General features: G+C 35.8%; 1 protein-coding gene across 12 annotated transcripts in view; it reads left to right on the plus strand.

Moving 5' to 3' along the window:
- Positions 1 to 21,589, plus strand: part of LOC764523 (protein 4.1) — an 88,233-nt gene extending 66,644 nt beyond the window's left edge. For 6 of the 12 annotated variants that reach the window (XM_011675998.2, XM_011676021.2, XM_011676024.2 and 3 more), the window contains 6 exons: positions 724 to 837; positions 3,973 to 4,419; positions 5,716 to 6,000; positions 7,455 to 7,535; positions 11,149 to 11,175; positions 17,890 to 21,589. In XM_011675998.2, the coding sequence (XP_011674300.1) occupies positions 724 to 837; positions 3,973 to 4,419; positions 5,716 to 6,000; positions 7,455 to 7,535; positions 11,149 to 11,175; positions 17,890 to 18,021 (1,086 nt within the window). In that variant the 3' untranslated portion in view covers positions 18,022 to 21,589. The remainder of the gene's footprint in view (positions 1 to 723; positions 838 to 3,972; positions 4,420 to 5,715; positions 6,001 to 7,454; positions 7,536 to 11,148; positions 11,176 to 17,889) is intronic. The other 6 variants (XM_011676051.2, XM_011676045.2, XM_011676012.2 and 3 more) reach the window with 5 other exon arrangements.
- Positions 21,590 to 24,655: the final 3,066 nt, after the last annotated feature.

The following is a 24,655-nucleotide window of genomic DNA, read 5'->3' on the forward strand; positions in this document are numbered from 1 at the left end:
TGATTTTTGGTCTAATTTTGTTTGGTTCTTTTTTTGCAATTCTTGTTTGTAGTGTTGGGTTGAGTTTGTGAAGTTTTTGTGTGTTTAAGAATGATACATGAAGCTGTCACATCAAGAAGTCAATTTCTTTGTTCATATTTCGTTGTTCATATTTCGTCACCTCTCTATCGTTTACGAGAGAAATGGTATGAATAATGTTGTACACTGGTAGATAAGAATATTATAGTGTATGTGGCTTACAGAATTACAGATAATGTTGACAATGAATTTGCTTCATCACAACTCCCCCCCCCAAAAAAAAAAAAGAACAAACAAAACAAACCCAACAACAAACAAACAACATCTTATTAACAGAGCAAGCAAGAGAGGGGAGGAGGGACAGAGAGACAGAGAGACAGAGACGACTGTTTAGAGGGCTATATTGAAAACACCATCATAGACAGGGCTCCATACAAACTTTTTGGAAGGGGGTCGGCAGTGAACTTTTTAGAGTCTGTACGCATGAACCCAATCTTACAATTTTAAAATTTTGGGGGTGCAGACTTAGATTTGGGGCGCCAATGAGTCCCAGGCACCTATTAGTGGTAAGCCCTGCTAGAGATTAGCAGATACACATACATGTATGGCAGCAGATTTGAAAGAACCAGTGATACCCTGTCATAACTCCATATCAAGATGAGTGGAAGAGATTAAAAGCATGCATCCCTTGTTTTATCTCCATAGCACCCAGTGTTATTGTTGGAAGGTGAGCCAACACGGCTTCACATCCACGAGGTACCGGAGGTTATTACAACCACTACCGTCAAAACATACATCACTGATGAATATCCTAATGAGGTATTATGACATCATCACAGCACCAGTAGAAACCTCATCAAAAAAGCCCTAGAGCTTTCTCTTCATACATATACTATCAAACTTCTTATATACATTGTATATATGTATCCATCTATCTACATGTATGTATATTATAATCATAACCACTGCTGGTCTATCATGCAATAATCTATCTTGTATTGTCTTTTGAGAGAAAGAAGGGTGTTTACACTTTGAAAGGATATGATTAAATGTTCTTCTACCTCTCAGAAGATGATATGATTTATTTTCTATTAACAAAATCATCAAGACAAAAAGCCATGGGTTTTGTGTTTGAAAAGACATGTTGCTAATCATTTGTGTACCAAAATATTACAAAGAAAATGTTCTGTTTTCCATGCGCCTTTATGGAATCTGACTTTTTTCTCTGATCTAACAATTTTTTTTTTAATGAACAGTCCTCTTTAAAGGTACTATGTCCCTTTTGCAGCCAACCTCAAATTCTGTAGAACTTTGCAGGAATTATGAATATGTCATGTATGTCCTATCTGTGAAATTTAAACGATAGCAGTGTCCTAATATTCAAATTATGCAAGGAAACCCGTTTACTTGCTAGACTTCACTGTCAGACACTATTGAGTGACTGACTGGCTTTTTTTCTTTGGTAATAAAATACATAAAATGAGCTGTTAAAAGGGTACATGAGCATTTGTCTACATCAATAACCCACTTCTTGTGATGGCCAAAATTAAACTGATTGAATTTTTGTGCAGCATAAAACGTATGACCATTCGGTACAATGGTCTGGAAATGAAGACTATTACTTATTGGCTCTATAGCTCCTTAGTCGATTTGACAACTAATAGTCGTTATTTTCCCACTTGAAGACATTTTCAAGCCCTACCTTTTTTTGGGAAGTTCTAAATAAGTATTATCTTTCAAATGCCGTTGGAATTTAATCTTTTCATTTTTTGGGCCTGCAAATGGGACATAGTATCTTTAAATAACCATTGCTAATATTCAAAGAGTAAATGTATCTTTATATCCTATTTCAAAAAATAAACATGAGTTGAATCTTTATGAAAAGAGCCAAAAAAGGGAGGTTTCATTTTGGTTTACCAATGTTTCCTTTGAGAAAAATGATTTGCTGTAAGATATTGGCACAACTCCCCTAAATTTTTTCAAAGACAGATTGATGTTGAAGCAAAACATTTAACAAAAAATTCAAGGCGTTGGTTGTGTGTGTCTTCATTTTAAATGTAATTTTTGTTACTGATTCATCAATCTTATTGTGAAATTGTACCATTGTACTGATATCTCATATTATCATAATCCATCACTAGTGCAGAAATTCTAAAACATCTCCATTTTCTAAGCCTCTTTCCAAAGCCAAACATAGGGTAAAAATGTATAAAATTCTGAAGATATTGTGTAACCCGATTATGAAGAAGTTTATATCCACCTTAAATATTGAGCAAAACCCAATTAATAACTTTATAGTTGCTTTTTCACTTTCTGACAAATTCTTCATCTGAAACCAAACTTCACTAACTGTAAAGCTCTCTTTCTTTCTACATTTATGTAAACCAAATTATATTCCTTGATGTCAAATATCGGACTATCCCTATGTAAATCACAACATGTGTAACAGAATGTACGGCATAGCAGAATATTAATGCAGCTTTCTGTTCATTTCCTTGCTTTAAAAATTTAGATGTATTACCATCCTGTATCAGAACTATTGAGTAAAATAAAGTCTTCTAATTAAATTATTGGAAAGCTAAGCACACTACAGTGCACACAGTAGATTACAATTTAGATTGTTTTTCTTTGTGTGTGTAGAAATTAACTTTCTGATAATTTTTTTTCCATTTTGTTCTGCTGTTTGCAAATTTCACATTGCAATCTGCTTTGACAATATATGTTTGTTTTCATTGATCTTGATCACGGTATTTCATTTCTTTCAATTATATAAAAAAAATGATAGTACTAGTAAGATGGGTTCCTAAAGGCAGCAGGGCTATAGTCATCCAGATAATATTTTCATGATTTTTCCAAGAGACTAATCTTCTCTTTTTTATCTCTTTATATTTTTTTTTGTATTTTCATTGTTTCTCATCATTCTCATGTATTACTCAAGCAGGTTGATAGCTTTATTTAGTCTGGGATCCAGGACTTCATTGACATGGCATCATTTTCTAATTTCTTTTGATTTGCTTCAATTTATTTAAACAGCTCTCCATTATAGACTTTCAGCGTTCCCCATTTATACAACATTCTTTATTATTTCTAATAGCGCACCATTGTAGCATTCCAGTATTACTTAATTATCATATCTTTCCATCTATTCTAGCTTTAATGGTGTATTTACCTACATGTATATACCTCTATATTTATCTTGATACTATATACTACAATTATTAACCTAATGAATATTCGTTTAATGGTACATATGTTTTATTTACACTTCATGTAGTTACATATTAATTTTTTCTTATATTCTGTATTCCTGAATAAAACTTGATAGATCATGATGTGTACATACATGTATAATAACATTTTTGCAAAAATTTAAAAATAAAAATCAGTTCTATTTCAGAAGTATACTTTCAGAAGAAATTTAAAGTAAATATAGGTGTTGGCAATTTTATCCATGGATACATATGTGGTTACTCAATTATGATAACTTCTGAGTTAAACAAGTTGTAATCCTAATCTTTCTAACCAGGTGGGATTAATTATGATTGAATAACAGCACTTATTGGTAAACAGCAAAGTTGGAGCCAGATATATCAGCAGTTATGCCACTTCAAATGCCAATAAATTATGTCGCCTACTTAAGAGATGTCTCAGAGAGAAATCTTAAATGTTTGTCATGCTTCAAGTTTGTGTCATTAAAAAAAAGAGTCATCATAGAGTCATCATTGAGATCAAAGATGGTCCAGACCACATGCTCAATAATATTTTCAGAAAAAAAGAAGACCAGTGTTTAAGAAACCACCATAGAATTTAGAAAAGCAAGGCTGAATAAATATAGAATAAAATCTGAGCATGCATAAGAGTGATATGGCATTTGAAGAGGTGTTTGATTTAATGGCTCCTACTTTGCTATTGGCACTCTTAACTAGTCACTATCTATAACATTGACCTTCACAGCAGCCTGAAGCTGATCAGGTCATTCCAGACCAATCTCCTCAACAAATGACCCATGAGGAGGAGGACTTGACCCCAGACAGGGTCAGAGATGACTCACCAGAGCCAGTCTTGGCCGGTTCTGACCAGTTTGAACCGGTCAAGGAGATTGACTTTGACCAGCAGGAACCGGGTCAACCCAAAGCCGAAGAGGTCAAAGATGATTCACCTGATGATTCTCCTCTCCTTGCCCGTACATACCAGCCAGAACCAGTCCAGTCCGGTTCTGACCAGCCCGAACCAGTCAAAGAGACTGAATCCAACCAGCAGGAACCGGTTGTGGAGGAAGAGGTCGCTAGAATGGAAGTTAGTGGGGTTGAATCGACCCCCGACCGTGGTGTAGGAGGGGAGGTTGCCATGGTAATCCGCCTTGGTGATGGGGAGGAGCAGGAGGAGGAGGAAGAAGAAGAGGTTTGAGATGCTTACAAACCTCACGCATGGTCTCTCATTCTCTCGCTCTCATTGTGTGTCTGTATTTGGGGTTTTCTAACTGCATTTCATAACTCATTCTCATTTTACTTATTCTTCATCTTATCACAGGGTGCAGAGGTGGATTCAGTGAAACTAAAACGAACCTTAAACTTGATCAATGATGATACTAATGACAATAATTATTTGCAGTTCTTTAGTTTACCTCATCTCGGAGCAGTGCTCATATGAATGCAATAATGACATCTAATTCTTCCATATTTTTTGTTCTGGTTCCATGTGTAATTTACTTTAACAGAGTACTTGTTCAACGGTAATTTCTACGTGTTTATATTTTGACAAATTTTATTGAATGATTGTTTCCTTGCGTGCAGTGTGTAGTGTGTTATCCATGAAAATAATTTTTAGAAATATTTCCCCCTCCTTCAAAATACCACAGATTTATCATGTGATTGAAAATTGCAGTGGATGAGATAATAAAGTTCATGAATGGTTATGTATTTGTCCTGAATATTCATGAATGAAATTAGAAGGAAGGTGATTGGTGACCATGTAATGAAGGAACTTTCTGATATATTTTGCAAGATCATTATTCACCTCCATTAAGCCTTCATCTTTCATACCATTCATGACCATGAGTGAAGGTGTTATATACAACGTCCGATGATTGGTCCTGCTGTATTGATAAACTCTCTTGAATTATTGACTCTGTGCCTGATGACTTTAAATATTTTCAAGAAAATTGCTAGTAGACGTGGAATAATCAAGATATAAGATAGGATAAAGGATGATCCGCTAGGCTTAGAGGAGATGTATACAGGCTTAAATGTATGGTAACTTCAGATACTTGTAAACATTTTCTTGGACATTATCAACTGGGTTAGGAATTAAGAATCATTAGTACATTTATAGGAATTAAATCATGATTTGAGGGTGGCAGTTCATTTGATAACTGTAGACAAGTATATCGTAGAGAGGATACAAAACTGAGGAAATAATTCTTTAGCCATCAATTAAAATCATATTTTTCGCGATATGTCCATCTTCACATTACTTTGTAACAGGAATGCCAGTTAGAATTGATCAGAGGGCCTGAAAATCACCTGTAATGAGCTATTTTGTACACAAAAAGCCTAAACTATGGTCTGAAAATAAGTCGCCAGAGCCTGAATTCAGACTACGGTATTCCCTGAAAACGTGCATCCCTGTTTATAAGCCAAGCAGGATATGATAATGAATAGAGTGATGCTGACATACTGCTATGTTTGCTCACTACAGGATGAGGAAGAAGAGGAGATGATGGCCGCTGCCCAGCCCGACGTCGAAGACGAGGTCTCACCGTTCGTCAAGACGGCCATGCTGGTCCAGCAGCAGCAGAGCTCCGAAGACGACTCCAAGCTCACCAGGGACGTGCCGTACGTCAAGACGGAGAACACCACCATCACCTACGAGAAGGACCCGGAGGATGCGGTGGACGGCGACGAGGATCCGGGAACCCTGATCAGCGCCCAGACCATGACGAGCGAGACGAGGTCAATGACTACAACCACTCATATTACCAAGGTGAGTGGGTAGAGATGGGAAGTGGTGATGATGATAGAGGTGACGATAGTGGTGATGATGATGATTGTGATGGTTATGATGATGAAGGTGATGGTGACTGGTGATGACGGCTCTGATTATGATTATGATCAGCACCCAGACCATGACGAGTTAGACCGGGTCAATGACTACAACCACTCATATTACCAAGGTGAGTGGGTAGAGAGATGGGAAGTGGTGATGATGATGATGATGATGATGATGGTGGTGGTGATGATGATGATGATTGTGATGGTTATGATGATGGAGGTGATGGTGACTGGTGATGACGGCTCTGATTATGATTATGATCAGCGCCCAGACCATGATGAGCGAGACGAGGACAATGACTACAACCACTCATATTACCAAGGTGAGAGGATAGAGATGGGAAGTGGTGATGATGATGATGATGGAGGTGATGATGGTGGTGATGATGATGATTGTGATGGTTATGATGATGGAGGTGATGGTGACTGGTGATGACGGCTCTGGTTATGATTATGATCAGCGCCCAGACCATGACGAGTGAGACAAGGTCAATGACTACAACCACTCATATTACCAAGGTGAGTGGGTAGAGATCGTTTCGTTCGTGTCTCCTTAGATGAAGATTAATGTAAAGTTCCTAGATAATTCATTTAAATTCAGTTCTTCATTTGCACGATGGCTGCGATGGCCGTCTCATTTACAAGGGCCAGGTCTTCATCTGTGCAACCCGTTCCGCCGCCCTGCAAGATGTGGTCCATTGTCTGAGTCTCTCCGCAGTCGGAGAGAATATCTTCTTCATGGGCATAGCCCCATCTCGCCATGTTGGCCTTACACCGCCCCATTCTCGTCCGTATTCGAGATAGAGATGGGAAGTGGTGATAATGATGATGGAGGTGATGGTGACTGGCAGGGAATAATTTTCCTCAAATATTTTGATTAGCAATTTCAGCTGATGGATAAATATTTCAAATGAAATTCTGTACATTTCTATGGAAGAAAACTGCTACACAAACAATATTTTGTATAGCAGTCATGCAAAAATGCATTGCAAATTGCGATGCGATACCAGGAAAATTATTCCCTGGTGACTGGTGATGATGGCACTGATTATGATGATGAAGATGGATATGGTTTTAGTGGTGGTGGTAGTGAAGATGATGATGGTGGTTGTAGTAAATGGTGACATGAAAATGAAATGGTAACATACATGAAGGATAATGGCAAATTTAAAGCTAATTTTGATACTTCAAGAATGATTAAAACATTGAGAGATAAGAGCATGAAAATGACAAGATGGCTATTGATAAGGATGATGATGATGATGATATGTATAAGTTATTAAACTGATGTAGAGACTCCAGTTGAAATAGCACAAGTATTAAGATCTCACCATTTGATAACCTTTACACGTTGCTTATGTTTTGTTTTTCCTTCTCATTGTCTAGACTGTAAAGGGTGAGCTGACTGAGACGAGAGTTGAGAAGAAGATTGTCATCCAGGCGGACGGTGACTTAGATCATGATAAGGTATCATAATCACTTCTTATTCTTCTACCCCTGCTTATAGTCCTCTTACAAACAGGCTTGATATGGAATCCCTCCTCATAGAATGAAAATCACAAATGGTCTTTGTGTGTCATTTGCCACAGGAAGTTATCCACTGTAGTAACTTAAATCCCTTGAGACAAGCATTTGTCTCTCATTTATCATGCCAGAACAAAAAATATGTTGAACTGAATCTATGAGATTAGATGAATGCAACTTTATTAATCAATGACCAGATAACGTTCTAATGTAGAAATGAACCAAATTTTCTTTTCTATCTTCTGTCCATCATTTCCACTTTTGATCATGATAAACCACACCTGTAAAATTTCACAACATATTTTCCTTTAAATGCCTTTCTTATCACTTGCAGCTATGGATCACTCCTTATAAATATTTATTTTAAAAAGGGGGTGGATGTCTATTGAAATAATTCCCCCCCCCCCCCCCAAAAAAAAAAAAAAAAAAAAATGTGAAATGAAATTGAGATATTAATCTGACATAAAAAAAAAGTCAGATCTTTAAGTAGTATTGTGATATCCAGATGGGATGTAGTCATGACCTTTTTTCCATAGCTTTTTGTCCAAAATGGTTGGAGTATGGCTGCTCATTTCACTAATGCCTAGATTGCAGCAACGAATGGCTTCTAGCATTCACAGCATGGCTATAAACTTGTCTCCTCTAAGCATCGAAACAGTGATCCATATTGTTGATAATATTCATTGGTGTCTCAGAATTGATTATCTTCATAAGCACCTTATATTCATATGTGTTTCAGAATTCATTCTTATCTTCTGACTTCATAAGCACCTTAAATTGATGCCATCAGGTTTGGTTTTAAATATTTTCCTTTAATATCCTCCCGAAGCCAATAAGTGGACATTTATCAAAACATTTTGATTCTATGTATACATAGATGCTCCAAACAGCAAAGACTTGATGCATTTCCTCCAAAGTCATATACAATTTGCGGCCAACAAAGGGGTTTTACCAGTAAACAGTTTAGTGTCTGCTGATAGTCAGAAGGAATATTAAGGCTTGTTCAGATATGATGAGGCAAAACCACAGCAGTTCTATAGTGTGATACGTTTCATGTTTATGAACCTCATAACACAGAGCTCAGTGAATACGTGCACATCCTTTGTTACGCGCAGTAGCCGTTCATTTTACACATCTAAAAAAAACATTGCATACTCGCCGATTTACTCCACCATGTCTGAACCAGCCTTAATTGTGTAAAATGGTACAAGTTTACATATCTCTCACTCTTAGCAAACTATATTGTAATATTTGATTTGATTTGAATTGATTTTCTTCTGCATTCATAAAAGTACACAGTTTTTCGACAACAGTATTGATATCAAATACAATAAGTATTTTTCTGACAGAGGGTCATAAATAAGCAAATATATATAACAATTTTTATTTTAAAAAATGAAATGATAAAATGTCTTAAATACTAATTTCATCAATCATGAAATTATTTGCGGAAGAAGGAATGTCATTGTAAGCAGATTGCTTGAAAGCTACCGTCCAACATCATTCATGCCTGGCTTTATATGTCCAATGCTTCAACTGACAACAGTGTAGTATGTGAAAGCTTGTCCGATGCTCTTTGTAGTATGTCCTATGTTGTGTCTTGTGAAGAAGGATAGACTATTCTCAATAGAAATATGTGCTGTATAGTCTTAGGATGCCCTGTTGTACATACACCTGTACTTGAAGAATATGTTTTATTCAAGGTTTTGATCTGTTGGTTTAGAATGCATTTAATCCTGAACATAATACTCCTGGGGGGTGTTTTACAAAGACTAAGATCGACTTTAAGTTGGACTTAACTGTGGCAGGTCTTTCATGCCACTGTTTTATCTCACGATTTTCTAGCATTGGTCTCTCAAGGGATGTACAAATCATGGTCACAAATTTTTGATAGGTCATTATTGAAGGGGAAAATATTATCTAAAGATCATAATGGTAAGAGCAAACAGTGGCATGAATGTGGCTTTGTGAAACACTCCCCTGAGCAGGTATCAACACTAACTGGGGTCTGGTATAAGTGGACCCCTTAAATGCCATTATTTTGATGTGGGTCTGGTGTGAGCTGACCTCAAAATATGGTCCAGACCATCCAGAAAGAAAGCATATGTGTAGCATTGCCTGTTGTTGGATGTATTTTGGGCATTTAACTAGAACTGACTGTGTATACCTAGTCTGATTGTTTAGGTAAACATCAGTCCCGTAAAGCGTACCTATTATGAATCTCTACATGTCTATCTTAATAACCTGTTGCAAACTATTGAGTTATGTTATGTGTGAGACTTTAGTGTCATATTAATGCTAGAGCTAAAATAGAAGTGATATATTTGTTACATCAACACAAACATGTAGTATTAATGTTTACATTAATTACAAAAATTGCAAATACACTATGATCTTTTTACATGTTTCTTTCAAAAAAGATCTCAAACCTACCGTACTGTGATTTCCTGTGGTTATATCGCTATCTAGAGATTTCTTTTGAAATTCGGAAAGAGAGTGCTCCAGGGAATAATTTTCCTGGTATCGCATCGCAATTTGCTATGCATTTTTGCATGACTGCTATACAAAATATCTTTTGTGTAGCAGTTTTCTTCCATAGAAATGTACAGAATTTCATTTGAAATATTTATCCATCGGCTGAAATTGCTAATCAAAAAATTTGAGGAAAATTAATTCCTGTGCTCATTTTGTTTTAAATTGCGATGTTCACAATTTGACCTCTACAGATGAGAAATTTGAGTACCGGTATAAATAAGATCTGTTAGTTTTTAAAACACAGAGATACATGTATACTGATGCACTGTCATGCATGGAGTAGCTCATCAAGCTATGAAAAGGAATGTTTGAAATCCATTCATCCCTCCATCAAAATAATAATTTTGTGTGAAAATGAAATCCAGAACCCCTCTGTATGCATCTAGCCCACCTGCACTTCCTTTGAAAGAGTAGGTCCCATGGCCATGCACACCTGCACACCTTTTAAAGTCAGTTGGACTATACAGGAATGATTATGGCATATTATATTATCTAGCAATGTAAAGTCATTAAGTGAAAGACTCTGTGAGTCAAGTCAGGAAATCTCAAAGTTACAGTTCCCTAGTCATATTGATGCACAGATTATCCCTTGTAATATGTAGATTGCGATACTGATAGTTATAGATTAAAGAGATCATTATGATGACTATTAATGTCTTTAAGCCCCTCTGCACTAGTTTGCCCATGAGGGATTAGACCTCCCTGCATGGTCACTGACTGGTGATTATCTCATCAAATCAGCTCTCTATTAACATAAGAAAAAGGGGACCATGGGGGGACCAATGGTCACCGATTAGGCATTGTTTGCTATATAGAGGGAGCAAGTAGCTATAATTAGTGCAGTAGGGCTTGAAAGCAGGATGGCTGAATACTAACAATATGATATTCTATATACATGTATGTTATGAAGGTTAGTGGAGAGATTATTGAGATAGAAACAACCAGGCGTTCCAGTGAAAGTCTTAAATAAGATAAGAAAACACAGTTTTTGTGAGTTGAGATGTTTTTGCTTCTTTCTCAGGAGATGACGGAAGCCCAAGTACGAGCTGTAAGTCATTCATCATCTTCATTCTAGGCTTACTCCTTGTTGCTATGCATCCTCCATCCTTCCTATCCCCTCTCTACCCCCTCCCCATTCTTCATCCCTCCTACCGGTGATCCTCAAAGACCCACGGGCTTGTATTCTACTCAAAGTTAGACCTGACACTGGGTTAAGGCTTTTGTCAAAGACTCTGTCCGAAGTGAAAAATGAAATATATGAATTGCATATCGACGGAAAGCTTATAAATTTCAATAATATCAGTTATGTGATATTTTAGTGTCTGTCAGAGGAGAAAACAACTCTCTGAAAAGTCAAAATCTAATGTTTTGAAAATCAGAAGTTGTCGACCTAAAAACTAGCTAGCAACTTGGTGACGTCATCGTATGCGGAGTACGTATATTCACAATGACTTGTCATTAATTATGCAGGGCTCATCGCCAATCGGCTGCACAAAATGTCACCATAACTGCAGCAAATTTGACCCCTGTTGACCCGTAATTTGGAGGGTACAGAAAATGAGATTTTTTATTTGCTTTTGTGCGATACTAAAACAGAAAATATTTTGTTATTCCTCTATATTTGTGTTCTACATTAATTCAGCTTTCCATTGATATAAAGTTTGAATATTATTTGGATAGGGTCTTTAAAAATCAGGTTCAATAAAGGAAGTAATTCTGAGTTTAAGTTTTTCCTTTAGTTCAAAGTGATTTGTAGACCCAGGGTTAAGTGTAAGTGAATTAGTAGAATACAGACCAAAAGCGCTTGTTTCGTCATACCAGGTTCAATTCTCCAAGTTATAAATCTTCCATTTTTAGAATGAACAAAATAGCCTTATTATGAATAGTTTATCTGCCTATTTGTTCTATTGATTCCATCAAAGGTGAATCTTCCATGTAGAGTTCAATAAAATAAAAAAAACACATATATTTGCTGCCCATTTACAGGAGGGATTAGTTGAAGTTTAAAGAAGATAGTTTGCACTTGTAAACAAATTTTAATTCTCGTTATCTCAATTGCAGTGCTTAATCTCAGAGAAATATACTACAAAGAAAGCTTGCTTCTCTCTTTACAAATGATTACATGTATAAATTGCATTGAGTGCACCACTGTATTAACTTGCATAGGTGTTGGGAAACACAGCCCCCAAATTCCAAAATTCCAAAATTACCCAAAGTGCTTTTATAAATTTCCATTGCAGCCCATACCCATTAGTGCTATATAAAGCATTGTACATTGTTCATTTATGAAATTATGGTAATAATTATAATAAAGTCATCTTAATAGAGTGCATAATAAATACTTATCTACATGCATATACTTAATCTCCATGTACATGTATAATCTACATGAATGTGTTTATACTTAATAGTGCTTATACTTAATAGCGTTTGCGCATGTAATTCATGCAATTGAAACCGATCACTAATAAACATCCATGAAGGAATGATAGAAGCTAATTAAAGGTGATATTTCAATTATTCATTATTATCATATAGTAATGCTCAGAGCCTTGTCCAGCTTCTTACATATATGTTTTAACTTTTTATTTTGGTGGGGGGGGGGGATATTTGACTATGATTGGCTAAATTAATTCAAGGCATTACTTAGCCATTAGGATAACATAAAAGAAGACGCAATAACGTAGTGAAATTTATCTTCCCTGCACCCCTAATATGATTTTTATATTCAGTAAGTGTCTTGGCTGATTAAGACATATTTCTATGTAGCCAGAGTGAGCAATATGCATTTCGGGTGAAATTTACACGGTTTTGTGTAAAAAAGATTTCTGCACACTTAAATAATTTAATTTTTTTTCAACTAAAAGTTGATTAAATGTAGGACCTTAGTTTAAACTCATAAATTCAACATTATCTTCTTCTTAAACACATTTAAAAAACTATTAGAAATTTTAAAATTGGTGTGCAAAGGGTTTATAAAACATTCAAATATGGCAGGGAAGCTTTATATTAAAGCTCTGATTTTCGCACTGTTGCTTTACTTTTCTGAAAGAGAATCTTGGGTTTTTTTCTTTTCCTTTTTCCCCCCTTGTAACTAAATTATACTGTGAGGCTGTTAGAAGCAGCAAAGTTAATAAAACTATGGAAACCTGCCGTTTACTGCATACACTAACTGTAGCACAATATATAGAACAATGTATTTTATGGCAATGTTGTTAATATTTCTGTCATTCTTGCTAATTTCTCTTCACTATTATTCTTTGTATCTGCTTTATGTTGGGAAAAGTACTTTGGGGTATCAAGCCAAATTCTGGGGGGAAAAAATAGGGAAGTTGCTGAAAGGCTTGAAAAATAGGAAAATTACCTCTCCTGTTTCCATGATCCCTTTATGTGAGAAAAATGTGTCAGCACCATAACTTGAGATGTAGGCATGTAGACATTGTTGTACCAAAGTCTTTGAAACACCTTTGAAGTGGCTTCTTCTAATACCAGAAACTTTTTACCTGGAAGCTCTTGGCAAATTTGAAAAATTTGTGCTGTGTAATTATGTGACATGTATCTTACGCAAATCTGCAACTCGCGGAAAAGCTGCAAGTGAGTCGTGTTTTCGAAAGTGTTTGTTTACGTGTAACAAGAATGTTAGCAGCACGGTCGCGATTTAAACCTTGTACTAGGTGTTATGAAACTGGCCCATACAGGCCATAATGTTTCAGAGGTCTGTGTAGATAATTAATATGGATGCTAGAAGGAGCCTGCATTATGACTATTTCATTGCCTGAATTATTCTATATTATTAGATGATGACGTGGATCTTAATCAAACAATCGGTAATTTTGATAATGACCAGTCATTATAAAACGCTAATGACCGGTCATTAGTAAAAATTTGTGTTTTATTTGTATACTCGTAACTTACGTCATGAAAGGAAGAAGGGCATTACATGAGTTTGTGTCCTTTTGGCTGTCAGCGAATGAGACCTTAACAGTAGGGCCTTGATTTTATCTTGTATACTGTGTGTTTTAATTCAGGCCCCTGCCGATACAGACACAGAGGTCTAGAAAGTTGACCTCTGGACGGCGATATCAGCGCTAAAAGGTAGTAAGAGCCTGACTTGAGTAATAATAATAGTGTACATTACCTAGATACACCGCCTGAGTGCATCTTGATAATGATTTCCCTACAGGTCTAGTGTAGAAGAAGACGTAGAGAATGATGAGAAAGTTAAGTGCCTGTGACTGACTGCATTTTGCAAATGACAGAGATAGTGTTTATATTTCATTGTAATCTATCAAGGATGTTGAATTACAAGAGGATTAATATTTTGTGTGCATCTCTTCTCATCTTATCTACAAATTGGTAATATTAATATTTTTCTTCCAATGTTTAATATATCCTATAATTATTCCAACTAAAAGTTATCTATCAGGACGTGAAAAATACTCGGTACAATTGTTAAAGTGAAAGAAATCAAATTTAAATAATATTGTGAATTTGCCACGTTACCACGTTTAATGCTTGATGTATGTGAATTAAATCCTTCCATCACTCAACATTGATTATCCAATCAAAAGGATGGCAAGATGTTCTTTAAAAAAATATAACAAAATTTCAACCCAAGCCACAATATAATATGAGTTAAACCCTTCAGTGAATGGGGAAACATAGTGCCTGTAAACCATGTTCATTTAACTGCATTTTGTAAGTGGCACAACATTGATGTACGTCTAATATTTTATAGCTTGGAATAACCTAAGATAACTTGATAGAATTGCTAATATTTGGAAGTTGCAGTATCTACCAACGTATTAATGAAGTGCTAGAATACAACAACTGATGTTGTTTGTTTGGAGCCAGGAGGGTGTTGACTCATTCACTATTGAAAGAGTCCGCACCTTTCGGCTTTCAACAGACTATTTGATTTGATGTGTCTGTGTGTACTATTCACCCATTTTCTTGACTTTTTCTACAAAATTAACTAAGCAACGAATTATCAAAGCATGCAAGTCAAGACGAAATTTGATAGCCACGTGAGCCGATTCCTAATATTTTTTGCTGATAATGCAACACAATGCTTGTTTACAAAACTGAAATTGCTCATTATATGTACAAGTAATAGTATAGCGCACAACTAAAAGAAATTGTATCTTTGTACTGAACATCCGAGGAAAGACGAAATTTGTTTTGCTAATAACGGAAGAAAGTATGATTAGAATGCATGTGTGTGTCAAGTTTTACCATTTTGTAAGTGAGCAGATTTTTTCCAGGAAAATATTTTATCTCAAACTCTCCTGAAGACCAGGGCCCTGTTGCCCAAAAGTTACCATGGATGGTAACTTTGCAATCAATGGTAACCTTGATTTTGATTGGCTGTTGAGCAATGTTACCATGGAAGTTACCATTGATGGCAAAGATACCCCCAATGGAAAGTTTTTGTGCAACGGGCTCTAGTGTTGTGAGGGATGTATAATTTGGAAGAGTCACAGGGAGTGTTCGTGCATGAATCTTTGTGATTAGGAATGAACAGGGGAATACATTTACCCGGAGATAAATTGACTAAAGCACCCTTGAATGTTATGCTTAGGTCACACCAATTGCTTTGAGCCCATGCGTTTCAATATCGATGCAAGAACCAGAGAAACAGCCGACATTGATCCTGGAAATCATGATTTGAATTGGATCTAAACAGACATTGGTATAGCTATGCTGCGTTTCCCATGTGTAAAGGGGAAACGGATCAACAACGAAAGGCCCAAGAAAAGTTGAGACATGTTCAGATTTTCAAATCTCCAGCTGCATTTCCACTCTGTTTCTCCACATCGAACCGGCATCGAGACAGTATGAAGTGACATTGAAATTGAAATGCATATTTCAAACCACGGAGGCATGGTAGGGTAGTGGGAAACGCATGCATTGAACTGATATTGAAATGAAAAGGTTTTGGTGGGACCTAGGCATGGCTGATTTGGAGTTATATTTGAAGTATTGCCTTGTTGTGATTTGAGATAAGATTTATTATCAGACTCTGGGATTCATCAAATGTGAGTTGATGTGTTACTGGTTTACAAAGTTCAAGATTTAAGACAGGAGTTTTAACGTTGGCTGCAATTGTTCCACTCTTATTTTTGCATTGTGATCAAAAGTACAAATCTTTTGCATTTGTGGTAATGATATTTCTACTTGTTAATTAGGTTAACTTTCTTTTTTAGTAACATTGAAAGCAAATGCATCTGCAAATTTATAATGACTAATTCAGTTATATACAAAAATAATAGCATCAAACGCAGAATTAATCAAGGTTTTTTGTTGTTGAAAGCTCAAAGGCTTCCTTACATTAGGACTCTTAAAACCTGCATAAATCCTGCAAATTTATGCAAGATATTTACAATATCCTGCAATATTAAGCAATATTCTTGGTCACTTTTTGCGGACCAAATGTTAATTTGGAAGCATATAACACTGATTCCTCATAGCATTTAGGCACCATCATGTGTTACTGGCAGCTTTTGCAAGTTACTTGTCATATTGTGTACGGAGGCCTTTTTGAGTGATAGGATGACATTGTATGCATAAAGTGTTTGTATTGTAATGTCTTGCCTGTAGCTAGCATGTGTGTTTGTGTTTTGAATTGTCGCCATCTTGCTTACATGCAGCTTACATAACTTATCTCATAACCAAACCTATAATGAGTTTCTTTTGATGAGATATAGTTCATCTGTTCAGAGCAAGAACATATCGAGCGGTCAGTGACACAAAGATGTGTAACTCCATTTTAGCCATTTTGAGAAGAAGTGGTTTATAGATAGAGGTCCACTTGGGCCTTAAGGAGTTGAGTCTATGTTTCTCTAGTCATTGACTTCAATGGGGTGTTGGGTAGAGTTAAGTCTTTGTGTTTCCTAGAAAGCCCACATTTTTCTGAACATTTTGATATCAGAGACTGATTTTGGCAAAATATGGAGTGACGCCTTTGTATCACTGAAACCTCAATAATAAATACATGCATTTTTGAATTTGACTGTGCTTCCATCTTTCAGTGTGGAAATTCTACTTGCTTCGGCAAAGACAAGGTGTACCTTGACATGAATAGGTCACCTTTTTTATAGTCAATTCCCATATCTTTGTTTTACGAGAATTTTTGTTGTTGATGATCACAGCCTGGAAGTACTGTAATTTGTATCCTCCACAGATTTGGCAACTTCAATTTTATCGATATTTCTCTTTAAATATTGCATTTAGAAAAGATCTAATTAAATCCAGCATCAATCTGCATGTTAGTGATTGAATACTAGGTTCATGGTACTATCTTTTTAGAGCCAAATAGGCATTGACTCTCTGTTACAGTTTGCTGCCTGTATTCTACACGTACTAAAATTAAAATCCGATGCAGGGCTTAAACTTGTATTCAAAACCTGGGACCTGTTTCACAAAGCCTTTTTTCAATGACAAATGACAAAAATCAGTGACAAATCTGCTGGTAACCAATCAAAAGCAATGATTTCAGTAGCTTATAACAAAGACTGTCATTTGTCACTGATGACAAGTTTTGTGAAATGGGGGTTAAACAAAAGAAGGTAGTTTGATATCTAAGTTTACCTTTGATAAGCTTGATCTTGACACCAGGGTCTGGTTTGACTGAATTAGAAAAATATGGACCTATGAGTTAATGTACTTGCGGCTCTCAACAGTCAATATCCCGTTTTTCTTTCTGGAATACCCTCCTAATATCTATTCTTCTGTTTATCTCATTTTTCAATTTGTTAATCAGCTGTTAGCGGAGACTCTAGCCGAGGAGCAGCTTCAGAACCCTGACTTCCAGGTCACCCGTATCGTCATCCAGAAAGAAGGAGAGGAGATCAACGGAGATGTGGAAGAGGAGGCTCAACCAGCTCAGGATTAAGCTAATCCACACTTATCTAATCCACACTAATCTAATCTCTGTAATTCTACATAGCCACATCTTCCTATATAAGTACTCTATGTCATAAGATGCCCAGGTCACTATCAAATTTATTTGGAAGGCGAACTTGACCATAATCTCCACATAATTTCTTTTTTTAATAGTTCCGATTTAATTGAGCCTAATGATATCTTGATCTAGAATGTTAAAAAATATATTATGCAGTAGGTGATGTTTGTTCAAGAGGATGATCTACTCTAAGACTGAAAACAATTACATATTTAAAGAATATTGACTGTAAAAAGTCCTATGAAAATACAAAATACAGACCAAAAAGAAACAAAAATTTATAAAGATGTACAATGTAACTCTAGTCTTGATATCAAGAAATGAGATTAAGTAGAGCTGTAGTCTAGTCTAACCTTTAGATTTAGATGTTTCAAGCTTCAGTGCATCTAGAAAAGATCTAAGTAATAGTTGTTTTTACAATTTTTAAGAAACAATATCTCCTGTATACCTTTTTGAGATAAGGTCTATTGCAAATGCATTCTTGCTCGTAGACTTAGTTGCAATGTTTAGAACTGAAATAGGAAGAATGGTTGATTGATTATCCGGTTGAGAATCGAGTATGTACATCAAGTCATCTACAAAATGGTTTATGAAGAAACACTGTCATTGAACAAGCAAGATATTGTATTCTGGTAAGGGGAATCAGGAAAAAGGTGAAAAGAAATTTTAATGTATTAATATCACTGTCAATCTATCATCGTGTAATAAGGTACTCTTTGTAAAATTTATTCAAACAATTTTTCAATTTCAGATGTAGTTGTCACATGTTGTGTAATGGTACCATTTTTTTCTACTGACGTATGAACATAAAAAACTTATCATCAAACAAAAAGGTATGGCATAGAGAGCAAATCAAACGTTTTTAACCATTTAGGCGCAACAGTGTGAACATGATTAAAGATGAAAGTAAACGCTAAATTTAGGATTGGGATGTGTCGGGTGAAAGGAAAGCACAAAGGAAAATAGATGCAAGTTTGTCATATTTTGTCACTTCATTGATGATTTTAAAGCCGTTTTTGAAATTCGAATTTGAAATAAAATGATGAAATTGGCTGGTTCGTGTTGCTTCATATTTGCCTGTATATATATAGCACCATTTCTGCCATTTTGTGATATTCATTCACTCACTTTAAAGATTAATAGAAAAATATATATCTAAGCTTATACTCTTTTTGTATTCTTTTTTTCTGCTTACTAAGGTGTTGTAAGCAGTCTCAATAAACATGATCCTCTTAAATGATTTCCGATTCATATCGTTAATGCCAACATACAGTCAAACCTGTCTTAGTGGCCACCTCTTTATAAAGGCCACCTGTCTATAGTCGCCAGGAATTTCGTCTCTGTCAAGAAAGAAATGTGTGTCGTAGAACCTGTCTAGAAAGGCCACATGTCTACAGTTGCAACCTTCTTTTGGTTTGCCTAGGGTGACCTTTATGGACAGGTTTGATTGTAATTGAAAAGAGCCAGTACATCAGTGTATGCTTAGACTAATTGAGAAGGCTTTGTGCGAAGATATAGTATAGGGTAGTATAACCTTGTTTTGGGCCTATACTGTATACAAAAAAAGATTACAGTGCCAAGTCTAAATGCCAAGTTAGAATTTGATAAGCGAGTTTAATATAATAGGACAATCTTTAGGGTAACCTTGATTTAGTTCCTATGATTTTGTGAATATTTTGCACGAAATATGTTTTACCAAAAATCTAATGTAATTTGATTGTACCTGTACATGATTTGACTGAAATTTATCCTTAAGTATATGTTTTTTTTTCTTTCTTCATATGTCTTTAAGACTTTAATTTGATCGATTTATAATTAGATATTCTAATCATCATCATTTTTTTCTTTATATATTCTTAGTTCTATACGAGATTTGTTTGTGTATGATATCATTGCCAGGTAGTTAGGTAGTGGGTAATTTTTTTAACCAGTCCTGTTCAGTTCATGGATATCATGCGTTAAGGACGCATGGCTATGATTCTTGTAGGACTGTCTATTATTCCCAATGTTTTAATAATGAAATCCCTGAATGAAATGAATCAGTACTAATTGTCTTGTGGATGTCGCCTCGGGGCAACAAAACAAAAAGACAGGTTGCATGTACTGCCAACTCTCGCGACGTAAATTATTGCAAATCTGAGGAAATTAGTGCGAGATGTTAATTAACGTAGGATCAAAACATGACAGTTAGAGTTTGTATAGTAGTCAAAGAAATGGATCTATTCTCATGTGTAGGAATTGAGAATTTGAAAGATGATAATTGTACTATTTGGATGGAATCATAACAGACATTCTTATTTCAATAAATGGAAGATTGAATGAATGTTTGTTGGACAGATGAAGCATTGACAGATATTGATGTAGTGATGGGCAAGTTGTTTATATATCAGGTTTTTTATTTGTCAATTCATATTATTAAAATAAAGCCTGCGTATTGGATAGCTCTTATTTAAATTGGAAAAGAAATGTTTAGATATTGTAAATTTAGATATAGTCTGTAAAATCTTGCTTTAATAATTTTTTTTCCTGCCATATCTTATCACCATGTATCACACTTTTTTTTTTATCGGTGTGGTTTTGCCCACAATTGCTATTATGTAATAATTCTGTATAATTTGCTTCTGCGGATTATGTAAATGCATTCTACTCGTTAAGGAGAGATAATTAAAAGATATTATTGGCCAGAAAGGATTCTTTTGGGCCATGTGGTGGATGAGGTCATCAGTGCAAAGAAGTTGTTAGTTGTGATAGTTGTAGTGTTGTTGTGGGTGGCAGGCAACAAGGCACCTTTCAAGCCTGGCTAGGTTGCTGTTTAGTTATTGTAGGTGTTTGAAACTCTGTACAGATAAGAAATGCAAGCTGTGTATAAGTGTGAATTTTAGCAACTATCACTTGTTTTATTCAAGGGAAAATCTTTTCAATATACATGTATCATAACTACATAACTAATTAGCTGCAAATAAATAGTCAGTAGTTTAAAAGGAATCCTTTCAGCTTAATTGTAATGAAGTAGATTACGGTAATCTTGCCATGAATTAAATAGCAATGTAAGTTAGCGGTGTATTGTTTTTATGACTTTCTTAGCCAGTTTCAATTTGACTGATTTTAATTTTAAAACAAATGACAATAGACGCTCATGTATAGACGAGCTTGATTTTTACATTTTCATCTTTTAAACAGAGTGCTTTCCAAGCAAATTCTTTATACTCACTTTCATTTTGAAGATTTCTTTCTTTCACCCGTAGTCTGCAGACTTTGGGGAGAATTCATGCATAGATCGATTACATTTCCATGTCAAGTGAATTGAAGTTCTTTGATTTTTGTTTGTTATTAAATCAGTGTGTACTGAAGCTAACATATACCCTGTTTTGTAATGTTTGGAGTATGTATAAAACTCATAAAGATTGACACAACACATTTGTAAATGGTGGTTGTGATACAAATTGTTCCAAGTTCTGATGTACTGACAAATAAACCATGTAATTGTTGCCCCACACAACTTGTATCATCTTGATATCAATTTGTAATAGAATCGAGCTCACTTCGCCATGGAACATTGTGTGTGTGTGTGTGTGTGTGCTACAATCGGTAAAAGTTACATGTTTTAATGAAGATAAAGAATGTCGGGCAAACCGGCCCCTGAAAGGAATTGAAAGACAATTGACATCTCAGATGATACAGAATGAACTGGAATGGTAGAGGATGTTTGTGAATTGAGAAAGACTGAAAGTATGATACGAGGTGATGTGGAATGGTAGAGGACCCTTCACCCTCCCTTTTCTTGTTGGGGGGGGGGGGGGGGGGGGCTTTTAAAGAATGATGGCTAAAAACCAAAACTAAACTTGTAAGTGCGTCAAGAAGATTGCAAAGCGGAAATCAATTTTGAGAAACAAATTATCATCTTTTAAAAATATACCTTCAAATCCCAGATATCGGCACACCAGATCAGATGAGTTACTGTTCCATTGTTCCTGGTGAACCAGCATGCACTTGGTAGGATGGGGGCGAATTGTGAACGTCATTGGACCTTCATGTTGGTTTCCCCTAGGATGAACGCATCTTTAGAATTAATATACAAGTCAAGAAATATTTGTGGAAACAAAAAATGAATTCAAGGTTTGCTATTCAATATTTTCATATTTTGCATTTCACATTCCATGTTACACATTGTCAGCTTTGTAAAGTAAACTAGCTCTGTTACGATTTTTTTTGTTATTAGCACAGTGCATTAGAAGATTTTTTTATCATCACAGCGCATTAAAAAAAAATCTATTTAGTAGCTGCGCTATATAAATTGATTAAGTTATCATCCATAATTATGATCAGAAAAATACACTGGTATTTTCATTAAAAAGTACGTGAAATATATAATATCACTTTCGTTTGCTTGTGGTTACTTGTAAAATAAGGAATAATTAGATTTGGAAATGGGGATATGAAGGAGCATGAGGTAAAAGCATAGTTTGTTGTTAAATTGTGGGATAGCGTGCGCGTGTGCACACACCCACCTATACACACGCGCACTCACACACCTTCACCCGAACACACACACGCTCATGCACACATCTTATTTACAATTTTACGCCTCTCTATGCCCATATATATACACACATCTCTTATTTATCGTAGACCTACATAAAATAAGTTCTTTCCATACTTACACCGCTCGCCTACCACATTCCGTGTACAACCCCTGACATACATCGTACGTATACCTTAAAGGGATTGGGTAACTTTGCCTCAGATTCTTAAAACACATCTTGGATTTAGCTCATGTTACAATCATAATTATAAACATTTAGGTCATGAATGTATCCCATGGCTCTTACAAGCCAATCGCCTGTCTGATTATCAAGATATCTATGATTGGAATTATAAATTTCAGAATTCGATTTCCTAACGGTTTTTATAACAATAGAGTCTATCAGAAAAATGAGTATGGTAAAACCAGTCATTCAAAGATTTTTTTACTTTTCTGAGGCACTTCATGATCATTTTGAAGCGCAATGTTTTTTTTAAGGCTTCAATATTAAACCATGCCACAGCAACTGATAACACGTAGGGCCATGCATCTCAGATTTAACATTGTTAAACGATGTCTTTAAGTATTACACCCTCATATATTTTACTCATACCTGATACCTCTCCCTAACCACACTTGCACCTGTCACCAAGATAGCCATCTAAGTAGATACAGTAAATTCCTGTTTCGCTCTCCGCACAAGTGCCTCCATGAAGACAAGGATTAGGGTGACAAGCTAAAATATTAAGAGAAATTAAATTTAGAACAACCAGACGAAAAACCCGACCTCTCGCGCGCTTATATTGAATAATTTGGTTATTCTGAGATGCAGTGAGCCACAGGATTGGCACGCCAAAGCTCTCAGTGATAATCTGCTGTTTAAAGAGAAGGTTGAGTTCTGGGAAGAGTTGAAAATAATTTGTGAGCGTTATCATTGTATTATGCAAGTGTGTAAGAACATCAGATTCAAATGCCTTAATGGCAGGTAAAATCATAAAAATCGGGACGGATTTTTATACCTCATGTCCGTGTAGTCCCATAAACATCTGTCTGTGTACAGTGCTTGTAACTTTAACATTTTGATGATTCCAGAACCTTGCAGTACACACCATTATTTATATGCTAAATGATCAACCTTTCTGATCGATTTCACAACGTTTCTTTCACAATGCCATCGCATAACCAGAACTCAATTTTATCTTTACGCGCATTTCTTTAAATGTTTGGTGACGCAATATTGTTCACATTTTGCAACTTAAATAAAACAGGAAAAAATTCCGGGGAACAAATGCTAGAATACAACCATACACTCTTGAAAATATATATTTCCAAACGGTTATAATATTCAGGGCTATCAAGTGTATCCTAAAAAACTTTAGATAACCGTCAAAAGAAAGTTGAAACTACATATTTCATAAATAATAAATGATGGAATGATACACATTCATGAGCTCATAATGATCAAAGCTGTCGGTCAAATTTGTAAGTTTTATAATAAAAGTAGACTACTCTTAACGATTCGAGAGAGAGAAGGAAAAGAAGGGAAAGAGGAGAGAAAGGGAAAGAAAGAGGAAGAAAAAAAGAAAAGGGGGAAGAAGGAGATCGGGGAAGGGGCGAAAGGGCCTCGCCTCCCAGGCTGTTGCCCCTCCCCCCCCCCAATCAAACAATAAGAGAGAAGGAAGGAAATGGAAAGAAAAAAAGGAAAAGAGGAGATAAACGGAAGGAAAATTGAGGAAGAAGAAAAGAAAAGAAGGGGGTATCAGTTGCATTTTTCCCGCCAACAAGTTGTGGATCGGGGTGGGGTGGGGCAGAACGCCCTTGCCTACCCCCGCCCCACTAAAGAAAAGAGAGAAGGAAGGAAAAGGAAAAAAGGAGAGCTAAAAGGGGCCGAAAAGTGGAAGAAGAAAAAAAAAAGGTGAAAAGAAGGGGAAATAGGTCGTTTGCGGTTAATCCCGCCAACAACATGTGGAGAAGGGTGGGGGCCGAAATGACCTTGCCTCCCCCCCCCCCAGCAAATCTAAAAGAGAAAGAAGGGAGGGAAGG

Source organism: Strongylocentrotus purpuratus, unplaced genomic scaffold (assembly GCF_000002235.5).
Source record: "Strongylocentrotus purpuratus isolate Spur 01 unplaced genomic scaffold, Spur_5.0 spur5_scaffold_13, whole genome shotgun sequence".
In the NCBI taxonomy this organism is placed as follows: Eukaryota; Metazoa; Echinodermata; class Echinoidea; order Camarodonta; family Strongylocentrotidae; genus Strongylocentrotus; species Strongylocentrotus purpuratus.